We start from the raw sequence: 18,997 nt of genomic DNA on the forward strand, positions 1-18,997 counted from the left end.
TAATTCAAGGCAGTGAACATGTGCTCTGCTGGCAGCAATAAAGATTCAAATCATAAAGTTTTACAGTGGAACGGTTTCTGTAAAAGCATCGTTACAAAGTGGGAACCGTGCCTTTAATTCTTATGACATATGGGACCGCCTGCTTCATTTTGGTCTCAGCACTGTTTAGTGAATCGGTTGGGGTGGTGCAATGGGGGGCGTCTCTGTAACTGAAGTCAGGTTTCTTTTCCACCACCCTCCCCCTTTTCCCTGGTAACTCAAGTTCTTTGAGAGGTGCTAAAGGCCGCGCTACAGAAGTTACTATATCTTCACGATTTAAACATTTTCAAAACACAGGCGTTTGGGGATTTTAAGGGTGGGATTTTCTTAGGTGTTTTTGACTTCACCACCAATTAGAATAGATTTCATTTCTCTCCATAAAGAAAACAGCTTTTTTTTTGTCTTTGTGGTATTGTCTTAATCACCACTGTCTTTTGTGTGTCTACTCCAGAGCATAGGTTCTCAAAATCAAGAAATCAACTGTAATTTTGTACATACCCCTCCCACACCACATGCACTGGGACAAAGAAGCATGGTTGGTCTCATATTTTTTCTACCTTTGGGATATTGTTTCTGGTGTGGGAAAAGCAGATGAAAGGAAAGTGCATAGTGTGTCTCATAGGTCTCTGCCAAATTTTAAGCCCCTTGGGATGGAGGGTTCTCAGGATAGGTCCATTGAGCATCAACCATTGCTATTAATGTGGAAGGAATTTACAGTCCACCTTCTTATATTGCACTGATTGGAAGGGGGAGGGGTGTGATGGACTATGAATTGCCATGTAGACCCTTACTGGGAAGGATGGTGGAGGAATTCCCATCTCTTGTAGCATCTCTTCATATCTCCCAGCTTCAGAGTGCAAGTAGATTTAAAAGACTACTGTAGTACCATTAATATTTCGTGTAGGATATATTTTGAACACACTGTGACTAGCATTTGGCCCACAATAACTATTAATATCAATAAAATGCAGTGTGTGGAGGTGCATTTATGGGCTTCGTTGTGTCTCAGGTATTGTTGGAAGCAAGGATGCAAGCTGAAGGTTGTGACTCTGAACCCCCTGCTGTGAGTTTGGTATTGACCTATTTGGAGGTAGCATTCTGGCCCAGAGGTAGACCACAGCATTCCCCCCCCCCCCCATAATTGCACAAAGTAATAGGGTGCATCTGTTGGCTTGTGCACATGAAAATTCATCAGGTTGCTTACACATAATGAGAGAAAGGTCACATTGGAGTGAAAAATATGATATGGGGCCACTTTTCTGTCCAAAAGCCATATTGTGCTGACCTGCCCCATGAAGTATTTGGTGTCATGATATTTTGACTTTTCTTTGGGGCAGGATCTCTTTTGCCACTAGAAATGTAGCTTCTGCGCCCCCTAAGGAGTTATGCGGTACACTGCTGCACAGGGTATAGGAATGATATCAGCCATATGTATGAACATTTCAGTTGGGTCATCATCATCTGAAATATTAATGACTGAATTTCAGGATAGAAGATTAATACATTTAGGTTTCAGGGAAGAAATATCCTTCAAAACCAATGAATAGTTGCTGACAGGGCAGTGGTAGGCAATTTAATCTGTGCCTAGGATACTGGACAGACAGGTTCTAAAACAGCCAAAAACTGTTATTTCCAAATGGAAACAGGAACAGGTTGGGTGTGGTGGGCTAAATGCTAGAGCCAATATATTTCTAGAGCAGAAATTGGTAGTTAAATTAAATTGCCTGTGAAATTGCCACCTAATCATTTATATCTCGCTCTTCCTTCAAGAATCTTGTGATGCAGATTAAGAGTTTTCCCAGTTTGAGGTAGTTTAGACAGAGGCTTGAATACTCAAGCTTATGCAGGGAGCTGAATAAGGATTTGAACCCAGGTCTGACTGGACCAAATACAATTGTCTATCCAGTGTGCCAAGCTTGCTGTCATCGATCAGACACAGGTGACAGATGAAGTAGTTAGAGATGAATAATATATTTTTAATTTCAGTACTTACTTTGTCTGTGTTTATCTTGTGTTGAAGCACTGACTTACAGGGCAATCCTAGCCAAACATATTCAGAAGTAAGTGTTACTGAATTCTGTGGAATTTATTCCCAGGTAAGTGGGGCTAGGACTGCAAATGAAGCTGTACTTGGTTTGCATGTTTGATGGTTTCTGTTTAAGGCTAGGGGTTCGCAAAACTTCTATGAGTTAAACCTGGAATTCTGAAGAGTAGTTCTTTAGTAGAGCCTGAACAGAGCCTTCCTTACACAATATGGGGATGGGTGCTCTGGGAATAGCTTCTGAGCAATTGCTCCCTACAGAGTCTATGACTGTAGAGCAACCATAGTGATGGTGCACTAAAATTACATAACTCTCATTGGCTTTGAAGTAAAGAGAAAAAAGTATGAATTTACCACTTGCTTAGGTCTAAGGATGCTCTTTTGCCATTAGTTATTGACTGTTTACATGTCACACACTAAGCTAGGATTGGCTTGCTAGGCTATTTTTGGCTTGTGAGGGTGCAGTGAGGATGGCTCAACTCTATGAGGGCCGCATGCCAGCGGTGGGTATAGCCAAAGCTGCCAGTGCACACTAATGCACAGATGTACACACTTTCATTGCACATACAACCCACATTCTCTCTCTCACTCACTAACCCACCCACCCACCCACCCCCCATGATTTTCCAGTGATCAGCAGAGAAGCAGGGGAACAGAGGTTCCATTTCTTCTAGCCCAGTGCTGGAATGAGATCAGTCTCCAAAGAGGATGAGCGACAGCACATCTTGGGTTTGTGTGCTTTCCAGTTCTCTTTCTCTGGCACAGTTGCAGGGAGAAGGTAAAAAACTTCCACTTCCATTTTACATTGACCATAATTTAGTGTTGCATCCAAATCCTAAATTGTGGTTAGTCTTATCTAGGGTTTGATGAAACAAAACAAATTCATAAGGTGGAGCTTAACTTTGACTTGTTTAAGCAAACCATACTTAAGGTTAACCACAGTTTGTCTGGTCTTGGGCATCATTACCAGTTGCAGGAAAGCAAAAACTTTTGAACTCTTCCCACATCTGCACTGTAGGAAGATCACTGGCTTGTCCTTGTAACACTAAACCATGGTTTACCATTTCATGCTAACACGGCCATTATGTCTGTCAGTGCAGCTGTCAAACATTTTATTGGATTTTTGTGACAGTGCAGCTGAGTATCCCTATGTACACATGTTATGGCCCAAATCAGATTATGGTGTGCAGAAACCAGGCACTACTGAACTTCTCCTAATGTGTTCTGCAACAGTCAGAAAAGTGTCTGACTGGATTTGCAGGACTCAGCAAGGGATGGTATGGTACTGCTTCCTTGGAGGAACAGATCGATAACAGAGGCTGGTGATACATGAGGGAAGTTAGGGATGGATAATCCGCTGAATTTACATGACCCTGACTGGCCTGTGAAAGGCTGCAGTTTTGTTGGGCAATTTTCAATTTACTTGCTGCCCATTGTATTTTAAAATTGCCACAAGAATAGTTTGGGTGCTTGGCAGGGAAGCTGACTTTTGTGGTTCAAAGGAGGCATATATACACTTCAGAAAGGAATAGAGTTCCTAACTATAAGAGGTTTGTGTGTGGCTGATCTAGCACATTCCCATTCTTGCCAAATTCCTGGAAGGTCCCGTTGTTTTTGTGCCTTTATTGCAATTACATTGCATTGCTTGTTGTTTCTTATGGCCCTTTGAATCTTTCTTTTAGGATTATACCACCTGCTCCTCCAGCTTTGTCATTTGTATGTGTTAATGTGGATACTGGTTTAAAATACACACCAGAAGAGTTAATATTGAAGACATGCTTCTTTGTTGTCCGTCAGTCCTAATGGCAAACTCAGGTGGGGAACGCTGACAGGACTGGAGCCAAAAGGGGGCCATGGAGCAGGAGAAGGATATATGGTGCAGGTGCTAATAGCATGCTTGGGGAACCCACAAGGTTACCATAACTTCAAAAATATTTTAAAAGTCAGACCTAAGAGTTCAACATCGCCTTCTGCAAGGTCTTAATGAGCACTGAGCATGCTCAGTAGCCATGGAGTGCTGAATGTCAGTTGGAAAAGGAAAGGAGAGGGGGAGAGGGAATGGACTGGAGTATCCTGAAGTATGGCATGGCTGACTGGCAATCTGCACAGTAGTACTGCTGTTAGGAGGTGAGGAAAAGTCCAATAGAAGATATGCTACAATAGAGGATACCCTGCAACATTCAGTGTAGGCCCCGTTTGTTTACTTCAAAACCTGCAGTTGGTGACACAGTATGGATAACATGATGCTGAAATTATGTGCAGTAAACATTTCCGTATACAGTACTGATACAGGACTGCACTAAGCTGTTCTCATGTTACAAAATCAAATAAAAAACCCTCCGTTCCACATTAAAGTAAGAGACCATTTGGAAGGGGTTAAGTCCCTTCCTCACCTTACCTCACCTTGCTTAATGTCTGAAGGAGAAGTTTTGGATTTGCCCCTCCCCCTCCTTAGCAGCTGGTCAGTTTATGAAGTAGATAGAAGGAGACAATAAAGTTGGTGTCAAAAAGCTTGAGGTGATTCTGTCTGCATCATTTTGAAGAAAGAAAGAAAGAAAGAAAGAAAGAAAGAAAGAAAGAAAGAAAGAAAGAAAGAAAAAGACTACCTTCAAAATGGGCAAGTCACATTTTGGACTGTTCAGTAGCTTTTAGCACAGACATGTATAAATTACTTGTGTGCAGTGTCACTGGAGATCTCTTTCCTATCTGGGGCTTTTTAAAAATATAATGACAAAGTAATAAAAAAACTAATTAAAAAGGGCCTCGGCCAATAAGGAACTTCACAATGACAAAGCAGCACATGTGCCTGCTTAAAACATTTTTATTTAGGCAAGCCTATCCAGTCATGTAGATGTTAGTGTGTTTTGGTGTTTTTCACTGTTAATTCTAATTACCTTTAGATGTTTTTAAATGTTCTAAACTGTTTTTATTGATAATGTTAGTATTTATTGCAAACCACTTAGAGGCTTTTCTACAAGCAAGTGGTATATAAATTCTGTTAAATAAATAATACATGAAGGAAGTGCTGCGATAATTCTGTGCATGCACACTGGAGAACGAAAATACAAATGGATGCAAGATGGCATTTTCCACTTTTTGTGAGAGCATGTACACAAGTCCTTTAAAAAATGTACATCATGTTTAAAATAAGATGTAAAATGCGTAAACACTTGTGAGTATATTATTATTGTCCGAATGACCTACATGCCTACATACATTTTGGGCCTACTCAAGGCCCAAGTTCTTGTCACTGTTTCCTGAGAGAGAGGGAGAGAGTACCTGCTGTTTCCAGCTTTACGTAAAGTATAGAACTCCCTCCATGTTTATCTACTTAAGAAATTAGGCTTCTCAACCTTTGCAATAAAACTATCTCACCCCCCCCCGTCCCCCCTCAGATTCATTTGTTGTCATCACAGTGGTACCCTCCTTACTGTGTTTTAATTCCAGTCTCTAATCTCAGCGCTTCTGTGATAAATTAATTGTAATGATAGAGGCCACAGTTACGAGGGTTGCTCCGCTTGCTTGTAATCTGAGCGACAGGTTTAGGGCCTGCTTTATTTAAGATGCAAGGGTAATTACATGGGAGTTCGCATATGCAGGCAGAGAGATATGATTCATTCTCCCGGCGACGGCCATGACACAGCTGTTTGTCGGATAAAATAGCGGAGCCGTGTTGTTACAAAATGTTCTCCTTATTATACCTCATTAAAAACAAGGCTGCGATAAGTCAGTCCTGGCAATGAATAAAACGTATTGCCCCCTGTAAAAGCTGATAGGAAAAATGGGGCTCACCCAAGCAGTATCGGGTCATTTCTTTATTTTTGAGACCTCTCCCATTCTCTTTACTTTATCCCTCTTTCTGTACTTTTGAGGCCGCCAAAGAGATATTATTTCCCCCCACTTTGTCACCCATTGATTTTGTTCCCTCTCTTGTGCTACCTTGCTTTTTCCCAGTGTTAACTGACAAATACAGAAAGCAGCCAGAAGCAATTAGCAAAGACTTTTGCCAAGAACAAAAGAAGGGATTTGTTCTTCTCAGCCCAACATAAGTTGTTCCTCTTCACCTTTATCAAGAGCTACAGGCATCTGGAAAGGTAAAGATCTTTATGGGGCTTGACTCTTTCAAAAGCAGGTTGAAAAAGAAAAAGACCCTTCCTTAAAGGGAAGAGAAAATATCCCCTCTATTCTCTTTCCCTGCCCCCCCCCCACCTTCCCAGCTTCCTTTTTTTGCTTTTCATTTTTAATAGCCTTAAGTTTAAAGTGTTGTGGGTTTCCCTCCTCTCTGTTCTTTGTTACTCTGAAAGAAAACAAAAAAGTTGAAACAATAAAAAGGCAATGTGGAAAAAAGTGAGTGACTTCTGAGAATGGCATCAGGGTGAGCTGTCGAGGAAAGGGCTCTCTGAACTGGCTTGCTGGAGCAGCTGCATCAATCCTGCATCTGCCACAGTTCCTGGGTGCTGGCGTTCAAAGAATGGCTTTGGTTTGTATGTGCTTGGATTTATTTTCGAATACACACTTTAAAGTATTGTGCTCTGCTGGGCTGCCCAGGATTTGGATTAATTATTAATTTCTTTGTCACTTTTCTGGCCTAAGGGTGCTTTTTAGGCTTGATTTTTACTGATGGGAAAAATCAGATCTGTAAGGCTGAAAATCCTCTTCATTCTTCTCAACCTTTTCTAACATCGCCTAGAACAGGGATAGTCAATGTGGTGCCCCATCATTCCTGGCCTTTTGCTATGTTGGTTGGAGCTGAGTTGGGAGTCCAACATTTGGAAGGCTATTTTTTCCCTGTAACCTGCACCAAAAAAGTGAGCAGTACCTGTCTGTACTGAGGAAAACTGAGGCCCATGCTTACTTAGTATTTGATCTAGCCAGAACTGCTTGCAAGGTATTTCAGTTTATACAAATGTAAAGGAAGGGGGTGGAAGCACTTAATTGGTCAGTCAGCTAATTAACCCCGGATTATCTATAATGTTCTTAGGAACCTTGCTACACAATGAATGGCCCCCAAAATTTATTACCTTAATGCAAAGAGGACATAGCTTAATTGCGACAGAAATTAAAAAGAATAATCTGTAGAAACTGGTTTATGATGCATGGTACCTCCTGTAACAGCAGCAGCAGAGTAGTAGTAGTAGTTGTTACTATTATTTTTTCAATGCTTTTTCCAGAAAATAACATATTAGAAAAGCATAATACAAAAAGAAGGGAAGGAGCAAAAAGTTGTGCAAAACTCAGGAAAATTAACGATACATAGTAATACACAAGTGATTTTTATGTAATCCTACCCAAATAGATACCAAGATTATTAAGTTTATAGCAAAGAAGCTTAAGGCAGTATACATCACTCTCTTCCATTTTATCTTCACACTATCTCTGAGAATTTAGGCAGAGAGGTAACAACAGCCTTAAGTTTGTCTGCGGATTTCATGGCTGAATGGGGATTTGAGCCTAGGTCTCCGCCTCTAACCACCTTACCACACAGGCTCACATAACTGTGATTAGGGCTGGGTGATACTGGGTTTTCAGCATCGTGGTGTATTGCCAGCCAGTCATCTGCGTTTGGCGATATACCGCGATGCTGAAAAAACCTGCAATGGCCCCAGCTTGTGAGATGCCAGGTGAAACTGCTGCAGCTTTCATCGTGGAAGCTGAGATGCTTTCATCTAGCACATCGTGGGCTGTGGCCAATGCAGCTGGCCCAGCCTGCTGCTCAGCCAGGGGGCAGAAAGGCTCCTGCCTCCAGCTGAGCGAGCCTTGAGGCCCCTGCCGCTCATGCTGGAGCAGCAAGGACCTTGGGGCTCTTTGGCCAAGTTCCCTCTGCCTTCACTTGTATGGGGGGGTGGGGTGCGCGAGTTACCTTGCCAGCTTGCCCCCCACTCCCTGAAGACGGACTAAGCGACAGTAGCCAAGTACACAGAGCCTGCCTTCACTTTCACACGTGTAGGTGCGCTGTCTCTTTCCTCTCATGGGGGGTCATTCACCCCAGGAGGAATGACACAGCCCACCCTCCTGGGAGAAGTTCGTAAGGCACGGGGTGCCTTGCAGAGAGGGGCTGTTGGAGGCTGCTGCCCAGTGCTGGCCCACCAGCAGCAGCCAAGAGCCCCTACACCACCTGGCTGCCTTCCACCAGCGCTGATTCAGCTTGCTTCTCCCTCTGCTGGGGCAGAATGCGATGGTGCTGGTATGTCACTGGTAAAACTGCCGCCATTTGAGTCACTCTGCCTCCAGCTCCCATCTAGTTTGTTTATCCCTCAGTGCGCTGGGCGCTGGAGGCAGAGGGACTCAAGTGCGGTGACATTTTCACCAGTGATATACCGCTGAGTGAAGCTGTCATTGTGGTCTGCCCCCACATACCGGTCCTGGGCGATATATTGATATATCACCCATGCCTAACTGTGATAAAAGTTTCTTCCTACTTCTGTGTTTCCCGTGATCCCAGAACAGCTAGTTGCTGTGGCAACAGTATCTTTATTTGGTGCAGAGAACCCCAACCTGACATGGTGGCAACAGGTGCCAGGTTGGTGGTGCTCATTTATTTTTTCGGGGCATTTTGTTTGGAATTTTTTGGAAATGGCAAGCACTTTCTTCACCTGTGGAGGGGTTTTACTGAGTGTGTGTGTGTGTGTGTTTGTGTGTGTGGTATGGAAGTGAGAGAGTGAGATGGACATGAGGAGAGAGAAAGGAAAAAATACACGCAGGGTTCCTGTTCCCGGACCCTGCTTGTCTCAGTGAAGTGCGCATAAGCGCTCCCTCATTCTGCCCTCTTCCATGTCCAAAAGGACCCGTGAGCCTCCAATCACGCGTCAGTATTGTATATGTAAAGTGCTTGTGTGTGAACGATGCATGTGTGCCTGTGGTGCTGTATATACAAGAGAGGGTAAGTGTGGTGTGACCACCCCGATTATTTTTCCTGGCACTGGGGTATGTTCCATGTTGTTATTAGACAGCAACTGTGTGTGTGTGTGTGTGTGTGTGTGTGCGTGTGTGTGTAAATCAATATTGTGTGATTTCCATAGTCAGGACCAACAGGACATAGGTGACTTCCTACAGCAAATATGAGGTTGCCTTGGGTAGGGGGAGTTTGTTGGGGAAACAGCAATGACTGCACTCCCCCTAATTGTGTGGTATGTCATGCCCCTATAGCAGCCATTTTGTGTAATGCCATGCCCTCACAGCAGCCATTTTGTGACTGGCACCACAGCACTTTGTCAAAATTTGAAATGTGCCCGTTGGTCTAGGATGATGGCTGGCATCGAGCCAAGCTGTGGCATAGATCTGCCACAATGATGTGTGTATCAAGTCTGAGTCCATGTTATGTGAATTTTGTTCTGCTGATCATTGCTCTAGACCAGATGCTTCATTATTTGTGGTGTGTCTTGAGGGTTTTACTTAGGCAGCGACTTCTATTGTACCTCTTCGTAGCTGAACTGTAGATTTGCTTCCTGTTACTACAATGTGTTTTGAGCTCCTGTTGCAGTTTAGTAGCACCCCATAGCTTATTAGCAGGCGGTAGGGTGGCCATATGAAAGAGAGGGCAGGGCTCCTGCACCTTTAGTAGTTACATAGAAGAGGGAATTGTGGCAGATGTAGCTTCCGTGGCATTAAATCTGCTGAAATTCTCTCTTTAGCTACACAACTGTTCAAGATGCAAAAGCCTTCCCCTCTTTACTTTTGGGCATTGTAGCAAGTGGATTTTTAAACGTAACTGTGTGAGTTTGCTTTTACTGGCCAAGTAGAGGTTTCACAATTCAAACCTGAATGAACTTCCCGAGTACTTTCCTTAGGGCATTTTTAGCAAATTTGTAAGGGAAAGGACTTGATTAAAGTAATTATTGAGACGAATCTTTGTGGTTTTATGTTTCAAATTAGATGAGAAAGTCCAAAGTAGCTAGGGCAACTTGTTACTTGACCTCTATAACTCTCATAATCTCTGCATGCAAACCTCTTCCTAGCTCTCTGGACTTTTCTTCATAGTTCTTGCGTGGACTTGAATGTTGCACTATTGCAAATATTCTGTCTGGGCAAGCGTTTCACCTTGCCAGAAAGAATATCTCTCCTTTTCACCCTGTGTGCTGTCCTGGGCATTTTCCTGATCCCACCAGAGCCATTCCCAAGGGGCATGTGGTGGGGAGATGCGAAAGGCCTATTGCACAAGTGGAAGCACTTACGCAGGGCTTCTGCTGATGTGGCTCATTAGATGAGTTCTGCCCCTTAGTCCCAAGCAGGATTGCTATGCCTTAGTTCAGGAATGGACAGCATACGGAGCCAAACGAAAAATATACCCTGGCTTGGTGAGCCCCAGGTAAATTGCAGTTTGGTTTAAGGTGATCGGTGTAATTTGCACAGAGGTTATGGCATCATCCCATAACAGGTAGAAGCATTATCTTTCTTAAATGACAGTGGGATTATTAAACTTTATTGAAAATAATAATAATTTTCTTATCTATACCCTGCCTATCTGGTTGGGTTGCCCCAGCCACTTTGGGGGGGAATGTGGGGGGAATACAATTCCGACCTTCTGAACTCTTGAAATGCACAAGTTGTGAGATGTGGAGAACAATGGATTTGGGTTTGCTGTTATATAATTTCTTTTTGTGCTGATTTCTGTAGCCCAAGGGTAAACAGAAGCTCCTGGCAGGTGAGCCACTGCTGCTTACTTAGGAAGGGGAGAGGCAAGGTGGTGAAGGTGCAGGAATGCCACACTGACTCCACTAGTGTGTAGGTACAGCGCTCACCTCTCTGCTGCATTACCCCTCCCAATAAGCAGCAGCAACTCACCCCCAGGAGGTCAGGTAAGCATTTCTGCTCCACCACACTGTCCACTAGTGGGAGTAGACTCTAAATCGCTTCGGCTACCTTTGCTGTGCCAAGGCCTTGCACCCTGAAAAGTTTATCCATTTATTGGTGGGTTAGTCACTGTACAGAAAATATTTGCAACAAAAAAAAGCCTTGGTGGTTAACTATGTTCCCTCTCCTATTCTAGCACATATGTGCAAATTCATTTCGAAACACAAATGCAGTCACAAAGTCTAGAAATGTTCAAACGGCTATAGAATTTAACAGTAACCATCGTTACAGGTTACTACTTTGTAAAAGGTATACTTTTATTGTGTATTATTTGGATTCTACATCCCTTCAAGTTACGCTGTTGATCCAGACACCCCTATCAACACTGTCTTATAAATGTTAATTAATTGTATAGGCTGTGTTCAAATAAGTTTTACTCAGAATAGACCAATTCTAATGTATGAACATGACTCAGGCTGAATGATGTGTCCTCTAAGCAGTACCTGATGAACAGCATCATGAGAGGGCTGTTTCCAGCTACCCCACCCTTTGCCCTTAGAGGCCTTATAAGTAGCTGCTACAGGAAAGGGATACTGGGAGGGGTGTTTCTAGGACTAAGATGAAACTATGATGCTCCCTTGTTATTTTTGATAGTGGATGCTACATGTTGTTTAAGTAAATCTAGTTATATTTCTAGTACTGGAATGCTGGTTTTTGGTACATTATTACATTTGTTACATTCTGCTATGGTGCATTATTACATTATTACATTCTGCTATGTTATTATGAAATTGTTTTCATAGTGTTTGTTTGAAATGCACCCCTGTTTCTTTGTTGTGAGCAGCTTTTAGCATGATTTTTTAGTGGAAGAGCGGCCTACAAATTGAATGAATGAGAATGCTCAGCTTGCAGAATGTGACCTTGTAGGATGCTGAAACAGACTAGTTGGTCATTCTCTGTAACCCCATATATATATATACACATACATACACACCCACACTCACACCCACACACACCATTGCCTTTTGTTTAGGGTTTTCCTGCAAGGAAAGGAGTCTGTTATCCTTAGGGTCTATTCTGCAAGGGCTTAAACATTGCAGGGCACACTATGAGCTAATAGTTTAGATACGTTTTCAACTAAAGAAGTAGTAACTGGAATTTGGATTTTGATGGTCAATCTTTTAAAAAAAAGATTTTGGTGTTGAGATCTTCAAAACCTCAATAGTGCTGCAGGAGAAGTGTTTGTTTCATAGATTCTGAAGTCCTTTAATCAAGGCACAGTTGGTTGCTAAATGCTGCTAAAGGGGCTAGATTCCATATATGGAAGGACAGGCTGGTTGGCTACACAACTGCTTCCACTCATTGACCACAACTACCTTTCAACTTCTGAAAGGTAGAATTAAGAAGAGTGGCCATGTTAGTTACGAATGCCATGGGCTTGAGTGCCTGTGAGTGAGCACAAAATCCAATCCCTCTCGTGGTGCTGACTTCAGCATAGCGGATTGAGGTCAACTGCTATAGTCACCAAATGGTGTTTGCTCTCATCGCCTCAAGAAGCAGGTGAGTAAATCTTGTGGCAAGCTTTGTTACTGTGGAGCTCCTTTGTATTGCACACAAAAGTCTCCCAACTCTTTTATTTTTGGCATGTGTGTGTGTGTCTGTCTGTCCTCTGGAGCCCCTAGATCACCAGCAGTAGCAGCAGTGGAGAGGGGACAATAGGCTTTGTCAGGGCTGGGTTTCCCTCTTACATCGCCTCTGTCCTAGGGAAGGGGGGAGCCTGTGCAACTCAAGGAGGCTTTGTCTTGCTGGGTTTTATGCACTCTCTTTTGGAGGTAGGGATGGGGTGGGGGAGCAGTGGAACTCCTGAATTTTAATCAAGTTGAGCTTTGAAGAATTCAAGGCGGGGTGGGGTTGTTGAGAAGGAGGGGAAAAGAGGGGGTTGTTGAAGAGAGGTTACTTTCTAACTTAGACCAATGTGTCTGTGAAGGGGTTCTCCCCCCCCCATCAACATTTGCAGCACCCCTTGTGGCCATTGAAGCCTCGGGTTTAGAGTATGTTTTTTTCAAGATTTGGGGAAAATGGGTGGTGGTGATGGTTATGCTATTTGATGGAAGAGTGGTAGGCAGCTGCTTTGTAACTGTTCAGCAGTGGCGGCAGACACTTGTGGCTGTGTGGGAACTTCTGCCTGAAATGTGGGTATCTTTGAATGGCCTCTTCTCTGTCCAGGGAAACACCAGCCTAACTTCTTTCTCTTGCTGATGGCAGATTTGACTAGTGTTGGCTAAAATAATTCAATCAGCTCAGACTGTCTTTTCTCCTTCACTGAGAATTCAGGCTGGCCACAGCATAGATCATAGCAGCCTGCTTTGGGATAGCTGCCTAAATGCCAAGCAAACTATTATGGAAATACCTGACCCTGTCAGCATGCACTTAGGTAGAGTGTTAGGACTGGACAAATTTGTGGAGGATAAGGCTATCAATGGCTACTACCCATGATGCCTGTGTCCTGCCTCCAAAGTCAGTGGCAGTAATGTTTCTGAATACCAGTGGAATCCATGCGGTGTGTGTGTGCGTGCGCTCTTGTGCTCAGGTCCTTCGTGAAGGTTTTCCACAGGCTTCTGCGTAGTTACTGTGCGAACTGGATGCTGGGCTGGATGGGCTAATGGCCTGATACAGGAGACTCCTCTTACAGGCAGTGTAGGGGTAGAACTATCAGCTCCCTTCATTTTTAGTGTCTGTTGCTCTTAATAGAACTCAGCAGGGAGAAAGTTGGAGACAAAACTAGAATTAGTTGGTTACTTCTCTTATTGGCTCTGGCTACATCTACACACCCTGTCATAGGTGTCAACTTTTCCCTTTTTTAAAGGGAAATTCCCTTATTCCGAATAGGATTCCTCGCAAGAAAAGGGAAAAGTTGACAGTTATGCTCCCTGGCTGCTGCCATACTAGTCCCAGTGGGCACCAGCCACCACTGTTTGAGAGGCAAAGGGTGGAATGACACACTGTGCAAACCTTTCTGAAGCACCTGAGATAGCAGTGTAGGGCTGGTAGCAAGGGGGCTTACACTTTCCCTTCCACACTGTGGTTCCAGTGACAACCCCAACCCCAAATCTGCTATTTGTCATAGGAGGGAAGATTCCCTTACCTAACATATAGCAGCTTCTGACAGTGGGTGTTTGTTGGAACTGCAGCATGGGAAGAAAGAGTTTTAAAAAGATTTCTAGACTGCTGGCCATTAGAATAATTCTGGAGCTATAGACAAGGGAGTGCCTAGTAGTCTCACTTATCTTTCTAGCTGTTTTGTGTACTCCTACTAACTTCTCCAGTGATACTTTGGTCTTCAGGGCCACTAGCAGGATCTTCGGCTCCTAGCATAGTATTTGCATTCAGTCCTCACCTCTCTGCTCCTGAGTGGTGCAGCTTATAGATGGCTGTACGACAGATCTCTGAAATGGCACTCTGTAATCTAAGAGTTGGAAAACCATTTTCAGCCTGAAGGGCCACTTTCTTTCATGGGAAGCCTTCCAAAGGCCACATGCCAGTAGTGGGTGGGGTCAGAGGTAAATGCGGTCAGAGCAGTGCATGTGGCTCTGTAGGTCCAATAGGCTATATTCCAGCCTTGCAAAAATCAAAGGTTTACACACACACACACACACACACACACACACACACACACCCTTCATCCAGGCAAGCAAGAGGCATTATCACATTTGAATGACACATTCTCGCAAGGCAAAAGCAGAACAGGGTCATTGAGAGGTGCAGCTTTGGAAGGGAGATTGGCCTAGGGAAAATCCCGAGGGCCAGATAAAGAGGCCTGGGAACATTTGGTCCCCAGGCACAGGCTCTACAGTTTACACCCCTGTCGTGATCGATTCATCTGTATCCCCTCCCATCTGCAATCTGCTCATCTTATATATGTTGCTCTCTTAGCCCATTTTCACATCAGCTGCTTTGCTCTATTTTTCTTTGTACAAACCTTCTGAACATTGTTCTATTTTAATTTCTTTCAAATTTACATTTCTGTCACTTTAAACCCTTTTAAGCAGCCACATTAGTGTAGTATTGAAACACAGCACAGGAATGTGATTCTCCCAGTACTATACAAACCTGTGTCACTTTTTTTCAATCTCCTCTCAGAGTCTCTGTCTAGATGGCATGGTATCTTATTGTACCATGCTTGACTTTATCATTCAGCTGCCTGAGAAGTTACTTTCCTTTGTTTTGGGCAGAGTCATTTAATATGAAAGCAAGTTCCAAGGCATCCTTGCACTGTGATTCTTTGTCATTGTTCTTGTCTTCAATAGGACCTGTTATATGCCCTGAACCCCAAGGACTTGCTTCCATTGATGCCTTTTTCTCTAGATCAGTTGAGCTCCTGCTTTCCACTAAGACACAGCTGTCCCTATGGGATTGACACTGCATCATGGCTCTAAAAAGATTTACAATATCCATGGCAATCTTTCATAATCACTGATGCATGCATGTTCCATGTGGGCAAGAGAAGTGCCTGTGTTGGAGCTTTCATATGGCTCCTGTTTTCTGGGCTCAGCATATCCTATGGCTCCTGCTCTCACTTCCTGCCATAATGAAGTGGCAGCAGTGGGAAGTGCAGAAATTGGGTGCTTTTAGACTGAGGGGTTGTAGCCAACTTATTTTTACTCAGAGTAGACTTATTGAAATTAATGGAACTAAGTTAGTCATGTTCATTTATTTCCGTGGATCTACTTTTGACTAGGAATAGTATTAACAACAACTCATGGCTCTTAGCTCTAATCAATCACTGCCCTTCTGCTATAAGCTACATGTGAAATTGCAATGGCCTTCCACATTTCAGGGGGTATGAAAATTGTTTGTGTGTACACCCCAATTTGTTCTGCGTCTATTAGTGTGTGCGACATAGCTGTATCGGTAACATGGCCTACAACTTCTCTAAAAGGTACTTTTAGAGAAGTTTTAAAAAAGGAAGGTGGTACAATTATGTTGGCAAGAAAATTAAAGTGTGCTGAAAGAGGTGAGTAGCACACAGCCACCCCCTCTAAAAAGATGGAAGAATAGTGCTGAGGCAATCCACACCTGTGGAGACTGTGCTCCTATTCTGTACATCCCCAAAATTTAAATTTTCTGTGGTCAAAAAAAAGGGATGGAAGAACCTTAAGGAAAGAACCACTGTTAATTACAGTGTCATGTAAAAGTCCTATAAAAAGTGAATGACCAATGTGTGGGTATTGCAGAGTAAATATTCAGTGGGGAAGAGATGAGTAATTTGTGTAGCTACTAATAAGTAATACTCTGACAAACACTAAGTGAGATGGTAAACAGGTGCCAGTAAATCCTGATCTGCCGTCTACCAAACAGATCTAAAGATTCTTAACAAGATCAAGATCGACTGATAATTATCAAGAGGAATATATTCTGTTAATGCCAACCAGATTAATTCCTCCCAGGAGCTGGGGGAACTGAACAGACTGGTCTAATTTGTGATTTTTTAAATCTTTGATTCATATTTGATTGAGTGATTGAATGATGGAGTAACTGATGCCATTAAAAAAATTAGCATTATTTTTTCCATTGAAGATGAGTTGACTTCCCTTCTGTTCCTGCAAATAACTTTTATTTTTAACATGAATTGCTCTGGAATTTTGACATTGGTGCTTATTCTCACAAGTAATTCGGATCTATTTTCTTTCTGTTTTTAATTAAGGTTCAAGTTGATAACTACCTGTTATGGGCAAGAGTTAAGTCAAAGCTATGCTAGTGGTCTTCACAAGTTAGATGTATTTTATAATACCTAATGAAGCTGTATGAACCTTCCTTCCTTCAAGTAAAACTATAATGCAGTTTTAATGTTAGCAACCACCAAGCAGGAATAGCAGCTCTAACTTTAAAGCCATTCTTAGTATTCTTGCTTGACTTGTATTTTGTACACATTTGGCCTGCTATTTGCCTCCTTTGCTAGGCAGAGGCCTTACAAATTTCATTCCCAGCAGTGCTGGAAATTCATGGGTGGTTGAGTTAAACCTGAGACTGCATCCTGCTTTACCTTGTGTTTCCCTCCCCACTGTTGTCTCCCTTAATTCTTTTCTGTGGTTTTGGTCCCACCTGATTCTTGCTTGCTGGATCGCTGCGCCTCTATCTCAAGGCTCAGTTAACTTTCCTCCTGCAGCACAGGTTAAGCCTGTGCTAAGGGATTCTCCTGCACACCCTGCTTGCCTTGCTCTGTTGCCGACAGCTTTTTTCATTATTTATTTAATGTCTTGTACCGTAAATAATGGTGACTTTATGGTTATTAGGAACGGGTTAAGGTACATGCGGGCAGCACCAGGCTGCCTTCAAAAGGAGCAGCCCCGGCATAAAATGTTGTGATAATTGCTTTACTGCTGAGTGCTTGGTCTTTATTTTGTGTCCGATTTGTCTCTTAAGCCAGCGTAACATTCTCCCCGCTGCAGGAGAATGCCGAGAGCAAATTGAAGGTCTGAGCGTGAACAATGCAACATGGTGCACTGCTGGGTTTTTCTTTTCCCTTTCTTCGTTCCTCTGCCGACCACCCCAGTCCCCCTCCCCTTCTAGCTCTCAGCCTCTTTGCAATTATTACACCTCCCCAACCTCTCCACACCATCTGAACTTAAGAGATACCATTGGTTCATCTGGCCCCAGCATTCAGCCCCCTTGAATGACCTATCCTGGATGCCTCAAAGGAAAATTTAGTAGAAGCCATAGAGTTGTTCTTTAATAATTCACTGTCTATAAGTTAACCTCATTTCTAGCAACTAGAAGTTTGGGGACCACTAGAGCATGAGGTTGAACCCCTAATCCACCTACTCACCCATGTGGCTGTTAGCTGCTAATGAGCTGTTTGGTGCCCCCACATGCTCTACCTCAAGGGCAATGGGAAACAAAGGTATGTCTCCAATGTTTCATGCAGGTGGTGGAGGTAAGGGGCAGTGCCTGTTTGAAGGAAAAACAAAATAAAGGATGAACAATTAGCGGAAGTTTTCTGTCGTCCCCCAGGATCTCCCAAATCTTGTCACCACCATTTAGATTTTTACTGACCTTGTACCACTGTAGGCTGGCAAACCGCTGCAAAATAAATGTTTAAAATGTTTTTATGTGCCCAAAACTATTTCAAGGTATCCTCCCAAAATTGCTTTATTACTTCTTCCTCATTGCAAGAGCTTCTGCTGCACTTATAATGCTTCATCTGCAACATTTACTATACATTCGCTGCTGAAGACATCTGATCCCTTCCCAAGTCAGTAGCCAAAATGCAGAGCTCCTGATTAGCTAGGAGGTCTTGACAGTTTAGAATCTAGTGCCTGCTAAGGGTCTCCAAGCTCAAGTCCAAGTGGCAATTTCATATTTATGTTTGGAGACACAGTGGCAAGAGGTGCTCTAACATAATTACTCTTTTTTAGATCATGTGGCCAGACAGGGGAAGCCCAGGGAAGGTGAAATTCAGTTTCCCTCTTCCCTCTTTGAATAGACAACACTATGGCATTTGGAACATTTTCATTATGAAGAATACTGTTTTTGCAGCGGAGGGGGATTATTGACAGTGTCGATTCAGCTGGGCATTAAAGCTGAAATTTCTTGATCATGGGCTCAATAAGGAACTTCGCTGATTCACTGCTACTGCTTTATCTCTCCCATATTTCAACTTATTCTTTGCATTATAGTGGTGTAAAAAACAAGTTTCTGACAGCTGTCAGGCCTCCCTTGTTAAATCTTGACAATGGATCTGATGGCAGCTAATGAGTCTGTTTAATAATGGTATTACATTAGACCATTTCTGAGTTTGCTAATATAAATAGGCCATTTGCAAATGGCCATGTAAGTAGGGTTTACAATTTCTATATTCATGTCTCCCATCAAAAATTGCTTATGGCTCTTTTCTGTTTCTTAGAAGAGTTGGGCCAAGCCCCCTTGAGTTTCCAGATAGATAATATCAGTATGACATTGAGGGTGTCTACTCGATATGGCAGATATGGCAATGCTAGGATGTTTAGAAAGGCAGTCATGAGCTTCAGCCAACCTTTCTGCTCTTATTGTCTTTTTAAATGTCTCCTGAGTTTTCAGGCATTCCTGTTCTGTTCATTAGTCCCAAGCTTTGTTCTCTAATATAGGAAT

At 43.0% G+C, this 18,997-nt stretch overlaps 1 protein-coding gene across 11 annotated transcripts in view; it reads left to right on the forward strand.

The window, feature by feature from the left end:
* Positions 1 to 18,997, forward strand: part of RNF220 (ring finger protein 220) — a 326,551-nt gene that overhangs the window by 31,861 nt on the left and 275,693 nt on the right. The window contains exon 1 of one of the 11 annotated variants that reach the window (XM_083509598.1): positions 4,119 to 4,207. The exons of 8 other annotated variants lie outside the window; for them this stretch is intronic. Coding sequence is in view for 1 of the 3 variants with exons in the window: in XM_083509609.1 (XP_083365735.1) it covers positions 4,161 to 4,207 (47 nt within the window). In the remaining 2 variants the exon portion in view is untranslated. Of the gene's footprint in view, positions 1 to 4,118; positions 4,208 to 6,039; positions 6,175 to 18,997 lie in introns of those variants that run through there. 2 more of the 11 variants (XM_083509609.1, XM_083509599.1) reach the window with 2 other exon arrangements.

The sequence above is a fragment of the Podarcis liolepis genome (assembly GCF_965112155.1).
Source record: "Podarcis liolepis genome assembly, chromosome: 6".
Taxonomy (NCBI): Eukaryota; Metazoa; Chordata; class Lepidosauria; order Squamata; family Lacertidae; genus Podarcis; species Podarcis liolepis.